The sequence below is a fragment of the Phodopus roborovskii genome, unplaced genomic scaffold (assembly GCF_943737965.1).
Source record: "Phodopus roborovskii unplaced genomic scaffold, PHOROB, whole genome shotgun sequence".
In the NCBI taxonomy this organism is placed as follows: Eukaryota; Metazoa; Chordata; class Mammalia; order Rodentia; family Cricetidae; genus Phodopus; species Phodopus roborovskii.
The window spans coordinates 84,416-97,698 of NW_026125407.1; the positions used below are offsets into that span (position 1 = coordinate 84,416).

At 40.9% G+C, this 13,283-nt stretch overlaps 1 protein-coding gene across 1 annotated transcript in view; it reads right to left on the reverse strand.

Moving 5' to 3' along the window:
- Positions 1-13,283, reverse strand: part of LOC127215282 (cubilin-like) — a gene marked incomplete at both ends in the record, with an annotated part of 174,129 nt that overhangs the window by 78,267 nt on the left and 82,579 nt on the right. Inside the window, 2 exon segments of the mRNA XM_051175657.1 lie at positions 7,098-7,267; positions 8,734-8,908. Of these exon segments, the coding sequence (XP_051031614.1) occupies positions 7,098-7,267; positions 8,734-8,908 (345 nt within the window).

Sequence of the window (13,283 nt, forward strand, 5' to 3'; positions counted from 1 at the left end):
TGCCCTCCCTCTTCCCTCTCCTGTCCTGCCCCTCCCCTTCTCCTTCTCTCACATTGAGCCCAACCATTTTCTCCCAGATCAATAAGAAAGTGCAGACCCACAGCATCTAATGCTCAGAAGGGAAATTCTAATGAGGAGATTAAACTGGCAGTTAGAGGTCACTTTAACTCATAGCCATCAGGATGGAAAACATGATGGAGCCCTTTCCCCTGCTGAATACATAAAGCCACTCCCCATAGCAGGTCCCACTAATGTCTAACTCATGCTATATGGTTCCCCTAAACCAGAGGAGAGTTAAGGTCAGGATAGACAAGTTACCAAATGTGTTGACACCCAACTCCTAGTCTACCTTTCAGGTTAGCTGTGTGTGGTAACCTCACCATTTTAATAGATGTTTTTAAATAAATTGGCTTCCCTCTGTTTGTATTCTAGCAGGATGAAGTTCTAGAAAATCCACCTGGGCCATGTTTTCTAAGTCCTCATGCTGCTCAGAATAATGAAGTTCTATATCAACAATAGTGCAGGAGTGAGCGGATTGCAGAACAATCCCACAGGTGTCTTCTGATCCCAGCAGGAGGACAGATGGCAAAGACTTGTTCACTCGTTAGTCACCATTGGTCTACTAGAGATTCACCCATCACATTGCTGCCTGCCTTTGGGTGCAGACTGCTGTGGGTTATATGAGAGGAGATGGGCAGTGTTTATTACTTTAGTTAATTGTGCATCCCAGTGATAAACACCTGACAGAAACCACTAAAGGGAGGAAACATTTAACTTGGCTGATGGCTCTATTTTTAATTTGTTTCCTCTGCATGCTGAAGTTTGCCTTCCAGTCCCAGTGCTGTAGCTTGGGGCTGATGGTGGGCTCACTCTACCTCTAGATGAGCTGCCATCTGTGTGCACAGACGAAAAAGGTGAGCATGTCATTCATATCCCATGGACTTGCATTCTAGAGACTGAACTTGAGAGATCCCATGGGTCAGATTTGACATGATGTTGTCATTACTGTCCATTGCATCCACTTTTCCCTCTTTCTACTCACAAAGGCAAGGCATCAAACTGGACGCTAGTCCCTAGCATTCCAGGTTCCCAGAGCCCTTAGAAAATTAAAATCCTCAGGACATTCAGAGAGGGGGGGAGGAGAGGGAGAGGTAGGAGAGAGAAGAAGGAAAACAGAGAGGGAGAGAGGCCATACTCAACACCAAGTGGATACACATAATTAGCACCTAACAATAAATGAATGGGTGAATGAATGAATGAATGAATAAATGAATGAGCCAACCAGTCATTGTCAATCAATGGAATCTAAGCCTGACTTCTGAGGACATTTTACACTCCATATTTGCATTTCTAACATTTTTTTCTTCTTTCAGTAATAATTCAAGTTCAGATTCATCAGAAATAGAAGTCAATTTTTATATTTTATCAAAAAACTTATTCTTACTTTAGGGAGTATGAAGAGGGTTTCCTCTGTGTGCTGCACCTTGAACTAGACCCTATTAGTCTCTTTCTTAAGGATATTTTTTAAGGAGATGGCACTAAGTGATTCGTAGTCTGTCCTGACTTCAGCATCTGTATCTTTATTAACTCCACGACTGTTGATATTTCCATTATAGCCATTATAATTTTTTTCTTTTTACAAAAACAGGAAGACTTGTCTCATTTAAGCCAGTTTACTAAAAATGCCCTGAATACAACCATTATTAAAAGTATCATTGGCTGCTGTTTTTTCCCCTTTGCTAATGACTCTGAGCAACAGGATCAAGAAATTACCTTTGGTGTCTCCAACATGAATGATTGGCTTTGTATGGGCTTCAGCTACAGAGATACTTATGTAAGATATTTGGACATTGTGGTGCATTTCACATCCCGTGTCCATCTGGCCATAAAGATAAATGACTGGGGTCTCAATGCTGGCCTTCATGAATCTCTGGACAACTCACTGTATCTTGCAGCCAAACTTCCAGCCTTACCAACGCATTGCCCTGTCTGCTTCCAAACCTCTGCAGGCATCCTGTTCCCCTAATCCAGTGTTCTTGGTGACTGTGCACAGCAGATCTCTTTCCCAACTTACCTGTGTGCTTTTTTTTTTAATACTTATAACTAAGTTGTTCTAAATTACATAAGAAAGGATGACTTAGCTTATACACAGCTTGTGTCATTAACAACAAAAATGTATAAATCATAAAGAAAACCCAAGTCATATGTTCTAATGTCTCTTTCTAGTGATGTACAATTGTAGGACCCATCAGGGTCATTGCGTTAGTTAATTTTGTTAGTGACATAACACCTGACAGGGCTAGCTGAAGGGAGGGAGGAAGGGAGGGTTTAACCTGGTTGATGGTTTCACAGTGACTTCAGCTCATCATAACAGAAAAGGCATGGTGGTAGAGGGGCTCCAACTTTGGTGGTAAGAGCATGTGAGGTGAATAACTTGTATAGCATAAACCAGAAAACAACAGAGTGCAACGTTTGTATGGATGTTATAGTAACCTACTTCCGCTGGCCCATCCCAACACCCAAAGGCTCCATAGCCCTCCAAATAGTACTACATACTAGAAGCCAAGCTATTAGCCTTTGGGCTATACCTCAGATTCAAACCATAACACTGTGCATCAAGTCTGTGTTTTGATAACAGTAATACAACGATTTCTTTTTCTCTTACATTTGGCTGCTGTTTTTTCACACACATCTCATCCTTGGGGGAGATACATATATATATCTCCTAAGTGAGAGTGAGTTTTCCTATGATTTTTAAAAATCATTTTCCATTGGTTACTTTTATCCATAGGTTATTACTTTTTATCCTTCCACATCATTTATGTCTATAATTCCTTGGAACTCAAGAAGTTCTGTACTTTCTATCCTGATGTGATCTAGAGTCTTTACCCCTGCACACACTGACCTTTTCTTTACAAGGTCATCAAACCCAGTGACTCTGTTTCCATCCTTATATTGTCATTTCTGCTGAATGTGGCACCTTTGATTGCTCACTCTTTACCTTCAGCTTTGCCCTAGGTCTCTCTGTAACCTCTCTCTCTCTGGTTCTTCCTCTATGTCCCTGGTATTCTACTCAGCTTCTATCCTCTGGGCTTTCCTTTGTCCCTTGAATGGTAGGATGAGCCCTAGGAATTTACCCGGTTCTCCTGTAAGTGACCACACTTACTCCCATGGCTTCAAGAGCCACCCAACTAGAAATACATACACAATTACATAAATATCTCCAACTAAGACCTCCACCTTTACCACTGAGCTCAAACTCTGAACTCTATAGGGTAATTATTAAACACAAAAGCTTCCTATCAAACCTAGATAGCTTAACTCTTTACTTAATGAAAGGCATTGTCACTCACCGTTCTTCACTCCCACCCTCTATTACCTACCCACCTTCTACCATATAATTGGCCCACAGGTCTTTCATTATATCAGGCCTCTAGTATGAATGGTCTCTTCTTTCCTTTCCTAAGACAAGTATCTAGAATAAGACTTTGTCACTCAAGCATTTCCCACTTATTCTCAATGGTCTTCATTGAAACCTTTTCTTTCTCTGCCAACTCATTCTTAACGATGCTCGTTGTAAAATATAGCCCCGAGTAAGTCATTACTTTGTTATGTGGGGAAATATACATGGACTGAATCTACCTGTAAGATAATTTCAGTTTCTTTTTAACTAGGACATGGAAAAGGATTTGACTTGGATGGCCTCTGTTGGCTTTGGTCCCAAGGCACAAATCTTGCCTTTTCTGTTCTAATGTCCATGTGCTATTTTTCTACCCATCCTTCTCTGACTGCCTCACTTACCCCTTGCCTCACTGCATGCTGTCTGTCATTTAACTGTCACCTCTAGTGTGAAAGCTTTTCCAGCTTCCAGAACCAAATGAGTCACTCCCTGCTGCTTTCTTGTGATTATTATGGCAGTGTGCTGAGTTGTGGGTACACTAAAGTAGAATTCCATTAGGAAGATTCATAAACTTCTGCATCTAAAGAGTCTGAGGCCCAGTGTCAGAGAGAGGAGCTTCCCTGTTTGTTCCTAGCTCATTGACCCTCCTAATATTGCATGTTGCCTCTTGTCCTGCTTATTGAACACACCTGTCTGAAATCACATCAGTAACAGAAACATGCTGAAGGCTACAGTCAGAAGCTTCTCTTTGACAGCAAGCATGTCTTCTACATTTTTTTCAAATAACCCAAATATAAGTATGGCATACCCCCCCCCTTTATTAACCTAGTCCAGTCAATGAGACTAAAGCTGAATGCTAAATTCTTCTCGAGCAGCACAGGTAATAATGACCACATCTGGGCTAGATCAAGCTTCATCCTACCAGAAAGACAGATCTCAGAGCCACTACACTACAGTAACTCTCAGAGTTGGTACAATTCACTAGTTATGTCATAACTCGCCAAGTGCTTCAGGATATCTGCTTCTCAACACCCATCTGCCCACCTCCTAGACTACTCCAGCTGTTTCATACTGACAAGGTGTTTGGATGATCATATGTTGTGTTCTGATGTCTCTGACAAGCTGAATCCCTCCCAGAACCTGTCTGCCCATTTACTAGCACACCTCCATCCTCTGATGAGTTCCCATTTAAAGTTTTTCTCCCTCTTGCCCATTCTCTCATGGTTGCCATGGTTGGTTAAGCCAAGACCTGCCATGCATGGAGATGTGTTAATAGTTAACACAAACTTTTATCTGTGTATTTATCCCAAAGGTCCATGGAAAAAAACATTTCATGAACACAGGAAGGAAAAACACACCAAAGTTGGGTGTGCTTCTATCCTGGGCTTTGATCTGATCATATTCTGTATGTTAAGCTCTAGAGATCATGGATATGCCAAGGAGGAACTATATCTTCACTTGTCTACACTGTGGGTGCTAAAGGAAGAGCAATGGAGAAGTGCCTGTTGTCCCTGTCTGTGGGTAAACAGTATTCTTTCAGCCCATCCTAACTTCTTCCGGAGATCCTTCTTTGAATCAGTATTTATTCATGTTTTGCTTGTAAAGAAATTTTGCAAGCCTCTAGGGTTTCTTTCTTATAATTATAATTATAACTTATAATTATATTTGCCTTTCATTTGTTGGCTTGCTTCTGATTATTGCTATAGAAAGTCAGCATTTAGTCTACAGGATTCTCAAAGTCAGTCTTTCTTTACCCCTTGCTTTAAGTCTTTCTTAAGTAACCATGTCTTTCTATTTATTCTGCTTGTAAATTTAGGTAACACTGTCATATTCTTTTCTCTCCTCCTTCTAGGATCTGTTTCTATGCCTCTCTAATATGTCTGAGCCCCTCTTCTGTATTTTAGTCTTTTGTTCACCTATGCCTTTCTTTGTGTTCATTATTCTGACTTGTCTTACAGTTCATTTCTCACTTCATTACTCAATCTAATTTTCCCAAACACCCTATTTTGGAGTCTTTAATTTAGATAGTATAGGTCTTTTGGGAGTGGAGGGTTCTAAAATTTGCAGTTGGCTCTTTTTAAGGCTGTGGTGTAGCTTTATATAGTTTTGATTCTTTACTGAAATATTTTAGTCTGATTTTCATCTTCAGGAGCTTAGTGTCTAGTGACCTCAATATTAGGCATGTCATCCAGTTTGTTTCTGTTACTTGTTGTTCTGCAGTGTCTCATTTATGCCTTCAGCAGGCTGCACATGAAAACATACAGGGTGTCTAGGATGATTCTCTCTCCCCTTAAACAAAACTTTAGAATGCTTCTCCCAGTGTCCATACCTGAACATACAAGCAATACAAATTTTGCTCTCCTTTATCTTGAAATTTGTGGGGACCACACAGATGACTTGAAGCTGGGAAGCAGTCACTCACCTTTATTTCACTTAGGGAATAATGTTTTTCTCAGGACCTGTACCTAACTGGGCTCTGAGCTCATTGTCATCATTGCTCCTGAAGCCCCACAAGTACTGTTGACCTTTTTTGAGTGGTCAAAACCCTTATGGGCAAAGACTGTTCCAAATACTGTGTTCACATTTCCCATATTAAATGAGGCATTACCACATTCAGAAAGATGTTTTTAAATGTCATCCAATGTTAAATACTCTTTTCCAGGACAGTTGGTCCAAATTAGCATTAAGGAGAATGGATGTCCTGCATATACCACCTTGCCCACTTGGACTCTGAAGGTTTGTTTAGGGGGTAAGTACACAGTCATGAGTCCAATGAACTTTTTCTAATGATCCAACCTTGTACAATAATACTTAAAATGCACACTTGATGATTTTGAAGCACAGAAAACTTGGATTTTCTTGAGTCAAATTCAAGAGAAGCTAGCCAGTTGGAGTGTGTATACGGAACTGTCAAGAAGCTAAAATAGGAAGATACATTGACCAAGAAAGCCTAGTTTATATTAGCATGAATTACCTATAAACAAATGGAACATGAAAATCAGTAACCAAAACTTTTTAACGTGCAAAGCTGAAGAAAACCTCATCCATTCTTACATTAACTACAAACTATTCATTTCAAGTCAGAAAGCTTTAGTTGTTGGTAGGGGCAACAACTCTATCATTAAACCCACTAATAGCTGCATCCCTTTCTGTACCCCAATCTCCCAGCCTGTTTGGTCCTATCAGAGTATTGATTTGTTCAAGTAGCAAACTGAAAACTTCTCTTGGAACCACAGAAGAATAATGATGACCCATCTAAGCTAATTATAACAAGCCTCCAAATGGGCTTCGCTGATCTAGTTTGTGGTCAGTCATGCCCATAAAGAGGCTTTGTAGAAACTCCCCTACACACACACACACACACACACACACACACACACACACACACACACGAGTCCCTGTTTTCTTTCCCTAGATAATGGACTGAGATAGAGCTATTGAAGCTATTTGTTGATATGAAACAAAAATCAAAATAATTATAATAATAATGGTAGAGCAGGGATGCAGCCCCTGAACAAAACTCTATATCATCTGCCTCCTGGTTAGATTTTAAGCAAAACAAACAAACAAAAATACAATACCCTTATGTTTAAAGTTGCTAGTAATTAGCTCTCCTATGACCTGACATAGAAAACATTCATAGCTAGTAAGTACATCTTCAAAATTAGTAACAATGTTTGAAATTTGTGCCTCTTACCATGATACAGGAATCTGCGGCTTCAAGGTCAAAATCAGTGATGTTGAAGAACACACGGTGATGTTTTTCAACTTGAATGACCCAAGAACATTCAGTATTAGCTCTGTAGCCATTGGGGTAATTTGGAGAGTGAATCTCCCCTCTGGGTACCTGGAAAATCCCACCACAACCTGCAAGAAGGAAACCCAGTTCAGCCATGAGAGGGATCCCTGTGACATAAAATTGTAAGTCATTTGGGTCTAACACCATGTATCTGATCACATTAATTCATTCATCCTAAGTTAAATAAGGGGACATGGATAATATGAGTAGAATACTTTAAATACTATAAACATTGGTGTCAAAGGTAAATTAAAATAATAATGTTGGGTATAATTCAGTTACTAGAGTACATAGCCATGCATCCTATAACACCAGTATTTCAGAGGTGAAGACTAGAGCCTCAAAAGTTCAAAGTTATTTGTTACTATATGGAAAGTTTGAGGTCAGCATGGTCTAAATATGATCATGTTTCAAAAAAATAAAAATAGCAAAAATAAATAAAAAATGAATTCATACTTTCACAGACTACAAGGTATCCCTTTGTTGTTTTCTGAAATATCACATTCTCTAAGAATTATCTTTGCCTTTGAAATGTTAGATGGTCCAGTAGCATATAATATTATAAATTCCTTAATGTCTGTCTTTGAAATTGTTAACATTCCATATAGAGTACATTATTTAAGATATGTTTAATTCTTACAGTGTTATCAAACATCTGTTAATGCAAAGTCTACCAATGTAAACAATTGTTCCTTGGATTTATGATAATACAAACAACTGATAGGCAATTCCAGCACTGTTTGCTGGCAGCGGGACTAACTTGACTGCTCTACATATAAATTGGTAATTCACTCTAAGAGAGATTTTACATAGCTCCACACTATCTTGGTATTAAGGAAGTGGCCTAAGGTGGCCTTGTGTCACATCCCTGCACTAGCATATAGCAATGGGACCTTGGGAAAGTCATTGAGCTCTCTAAGCTGCCTTCCCCTTCCCTGCTTGTCAGATGAGGGTATACAATAGATTTCCCTCACAGTATAAATTGTAAAGATTAAATGAGCTAGAAAAGTACCTATGATGTAGTAACTATTGTATGAATAATACTAATCACAGCAACAGTGTGAGTGTCTGCTAGAAAAATGTGATATAATGCGCAATTTTAAAAAATCTGCCATAGGCAACTTATTTTGACAACCTAAGATCCTGGGCAGAAAATCGCTATTGCAACATTTAATTTTGGATTTGACACATTTAATGCTTATTTCTTTTGACATTTTCTAAGAATCCGAAGTCCACTCTATGGCATGATGCTTACTGATGTTTAAATGTGACCTGGGGAATAGGAACTAGTCATGTGTTCAGCAAATAAGTCTCTCCAATCACCGCAATTCTGCTTTTACATGGGCTAGCCTATTTATATCCTGAGAAAGGTAACCCCACCAAGGCCTTTAAGGAAGACCATATATCAAAGCAGCACTGGCTACTCAAGAAGTTTACAAAGTGTAACTTTGTATAACTGTCATGCCTTCTTTAATAATTTTGTAAAATTCGAATTCAGCTCAAATGCTTTCAGGATATTTCCTGTATCACTTACCTCCAGGGACTGCTCTCCATGAAGCATTGAAACCTCTCCCATTTAAATTGCTGTCAGTCTTAAATCGGATTGCTAGCTCATTGTCAGTACTGGAGAGCTGCATGGGGTTCGCTGACGATGTTCGGGAACACAACTGAGCTATTCTTGGAGAGTGAAAATCAAGGCCTGTATAGATCTAACAAGATGCAGAAAAGAGAAAAGGAGCTTAGTTAAAAGATACAGTCAGGCATTTCAGCTTCTTTTTGAGCTGTTTTTTTTTTTTTTTTTTTTTTTTTTTTTTGGCAACAACTCTTAGAATCTATTATGATTAAAGATTGTACTCAGTTTCCCTGGGTGAGATGAAATACAAATTTGAACTGAGTGTTTATAGGCACCCCTTCTACCTTAGGAACACAAATTTTCAATCACCCATTGCTTCATGAAATGATTAAGTTTGAACACACAGATTATTCCAGGATTTTCCCTATATTTTCTTTTTCTGAGAATTCTTGCTTTCTCTGACAGAGGCACTGCATATAATACAGTATAAAGACAGATTTTCTAAGTTTTGTAAATCTCAGGATAAAATTGTTTTTGTTTATAAATATTGAGTTCACTTAAGGCTTTTGATTTTCTAGTTACAATTGTAGAAAATTCCATCTACCCTCAAAATTGAATTTTATTAAGATTAGGAATCAAACATAACAGGGAGTCAAATACAACCTGCAGAAGTGTACTCTGAACATCACAGGAGTAATGTGCGATCTCCCACACTCTCAAGAGTGTGGCCAGGATTTCCCACCGCCCATGTGGAAACCCTCCAAGTCTGTTCCACATGGCTGCAGGCCTCCCAGGCACCTCCAAGTTTGCCCCACTGTTATGTCTGACTGGAATCCCTCAACTCAGTGGCACATTCTGCTGCAAAGGGTTTCCTTTCCTCAGCCCCTACCTCCAGGAGAACTCACATGCCGGACACTCCTTATCTGAGGTGTGTGTAGGACTTGGGGAGTGAGGGGACAAAACAACTTAAAAAGAAGACACTGACACCCTTACTCCCATCTTCAAGGTGTTCTCAAAGTTGCTTTGTAGAAGACAGAGCACTTTGGGTGACAGTTTTCAAGTGTAATGATGTCTGAGCCTGTCACAGCATCCAGCCTCAAAGCCAGGAAAGCATCTCTGGGTGAGATCTCAAAGGGCAGCATCCTCTCACCTCTGCAAGCTGGGCCTCCTTCTCCTGCTCACCGCCCCCACCCACTTCCATGCTCACCCTCAAGCCCTCAGCTGACTGATAGGGAATTCACTAAAGACTTCCCTGGGGAGACAGCGAGAACAAGAAACCCACTTTGGAGGAGGAGTATATGACTTGAATCTATAATGATTTCTTTGTCTGATTATTTCCCCACATCCCTCCCACCCCCAGCCAAGCAGGAACCGTTAAAGAAAAAGAAACTGCTGTTCCCCAGAGGGCTGAGCACAAACACAGTAATTGCAAAGGAATGAAGCAGGCAATTGCTCTGGGCTTATTTTCACTGGGAGGAACTAATGTTTGCTGTTGGTAAGGCCCTGAAAGTGCCATGAAAAGCCGGGCTTTGGGCAGAGCCTCTGTTGTTGCCTCTTTCCATGTATGTACAGGTGAACCGAAGCTCATCTTGCTAAAACTCTTTCTCAGGTCTGTCCTTCCTATCCCAGCCCAGATCACAGTCCCTAGCACATGCAGCCAGCAGCATGTGTTCCTAATCTGAGGAGCCAGCAACCAGTATGTATTCCCAGAGAACACTGCATTGGCGCTAAGTACTGACAAAGAAACCTACAAGTCAGCAAAATAATCTTTGTTTTCCCTGTTCATGCATCCCCTTGAGATCACAAACATAATGGGTATGAGTTGGCTAGGCCTAGAAGCCTCCAAAAGAATAAACACTGCCACTTTGAACATTCTTTGCCTCCCCTGGCTCTGGGCTCAACTCACAAATGACCATTGCTGAGAGGTCTGGCTGTGCAAGCTGCTCACACCAAGCAATTGTTTTGTTTTATTGTACCAGGGTGGGGATTTCCTCTCCAGGTTCTGCACAGAGCTTTCTTGGAGACTGAAACAAAATCAGCCTGGGATTTCCATAACCAAAACAACAGGATGGTGATTTTTGGTTCCCAGAAATAAAACTGATAGCTAACACATGGTCAAAGTGGGAAAGGATGGAAAGAATTTCTGGGTGTGATTCATTCTACTCCAGCTTGTGACTAAAAGCTGTGGGGGCAAGCAATGGTACACTGAGCAGAGATTACCGAGTGTTTTTAGCAAATGCCCAGGATGGGGGAGTACTTCAAAGCCTGCAGTTTTAATCTGCTCTGAACACTGTTTTCTGCTCTGTTAGCTCCATTTATTTTGAAGATCAACTCAGCATTCCAGGGTTATGAGTAGCTCTACGGCTGTTGCTTTGTGCAACTGGCCACTTGTGGACAATGATTCATTAAAGGATGAGGTGGCTCCCAGTAAAAATCAGTGGATCCCAGACAGTCCAGTGTCTAGTGACAGTGAGTCCTACTTGGTTGTGCTCAGCACAATAGGAAATGTGAGTGTTCAAGTTGAGAAAGTTAGCCTTGTTTCTGGAGTACATACCCATCCTAGTAACAGATTTAGAAACCTACTGTCAATGTATTATCAGTGAGACAGCTCCCCTGCCCTACCCCCAGCTGGGTACTGGCAGAGAAATAAAAAGGGTTTGTAAACTAAAGGCTGAGGAGTTACTCATTATAGCCTCCAGGCCTTGACATAGTCCTTCAAATTGTGCTCCTAGCAGAAGTTGTGAGACCACAGAATTGTCAGTTTGTCCTACTAAACATAAACCCAAGGAAGCTGCCACCTCTTGTCACAGATATTTTTGAGCTGGCGTAGGTCCGCCCCACCCCCAAGAGTGCTGCTTGCTGCCTGGAGTCTCTCATTTTGTGCTCTTGAGGGTGCTTACAGAGAACACCACTTGTCTCCTCATTCTCACATAATGGGTATGACAAGACCCAAAGCACAATGAATCCATTTATATTTTGCCAAGTGGGCACCAATCACATGTACTCTGAAATATGAAGATGAAGGGCTTGGAACCTAGAACCGTGTATAGTGCTGCAGAGAATCAGCTGCCAGCCCTTTTTAAGTGTTAAGGGTTTTATGCAATCAAACAGTATCCTTGTTGGTAGAGAAATGACTTCAGCATCCCTCAAGTCTTTCTTCAAGCTCTACGGTGAATTTTGGGAGGCTCCTTTGTTCTCACCACAGAGAGGGGTATGGATTTGACCCAAGGCCTCTCAGTTTTGGCCCTGACTCCCTCTCACCACTGCTTCCTTGTAAAGGGGACTGAGTTGCTGAATGTAATTCCTTGTGACTGTACACTAGGGCTTGAGAACTCCATTTCTTCTTATTAAATAACTTTCAAGGGTTAAAGTATTCCTATAAAGCCCTCTGTGTTATTTTCAATCTTCACTTTATCTGGGTTTGCATAGAGCTGTGAGTAGTGACTGGATTCATGGCTATGTTTTGTAGACCTTCCATTTGTGGAGAAAACTATATCAAAATTAACACATGGAAAACAGCAGCTGCCAGAGAAAGGCTTGAAACTCTCCCTTCCTAGCTTATAGAAGAGATCATGCCCAAGGAAAGTATACAAATGTGGGAGAGGCCTGAGCTGTGTGCATGACCTGTGAAGGTGATGAGCACCGGGGCCCACTACTCTCAAAGACATGCCTTTGCCTCAGCTCTCTAGCCCACTCTCATTCCCTTTTGTTAAAAAACTGTCTCTATGTCTATGTATAACCATGTATCCCTGGTCTAATTCTTTGCCCTGGGACACATGAAACTGTAATCTTCATCAGGTGCCATGGCTATAATAGCCACCACCCAGATGGTCATAAAAAAAGGCCATGAATGTGGGAGTTGATTTGGACAACTATAATATGTGTACAGAGTCCTCCTTGTCTTGCATGGGACTATTCACATCCAAATGTGAATGTGGTTGTGTACATTCATTGTGATCCAAATGTGTATCATTACCACGTGTCAATCACAGTTGTGGATGGATGCTTTTGCTCATTTACAAATATCGGATGCTTACTCTTTGCTTGGCATTTGGCACAATGAATACAGGGTATAAAAGGGACAAGCCAAATGCCCCAGCCTCGTGAAGTCTACATGTCATTAGCTGTAGAATGATGTGAAATAGGAGTTCCCATAGCTGAGGTGATGGGGAATTTGCATGTGCCTAGAAACCATTCAATTTGCTGATATATCCAGAAGTTGATAATTACAACCCTTAAGGCCCAAAATTCTCTAAAGTTGTCTTAATTTTTTGAGATAAACTCTTGAAGTAGCATTGGAAAGTCCTTATCTACAAGGACACACCAAATGACTTAAAGGACAGCCCCCCCCCCGTAGCAGCTGCAGCTGTACCTCTAGCAGAACAGTGGGCAAAACCCCCAGACAGCAGCTGCAGTTATGAAAGCAATATGCTCATGGTCAGTGTGTGGGGGCCCATCTTCCCACTGACTTCCAAATGTGCAATGATTTCTCTAAGGGAGAATCCTCAGAC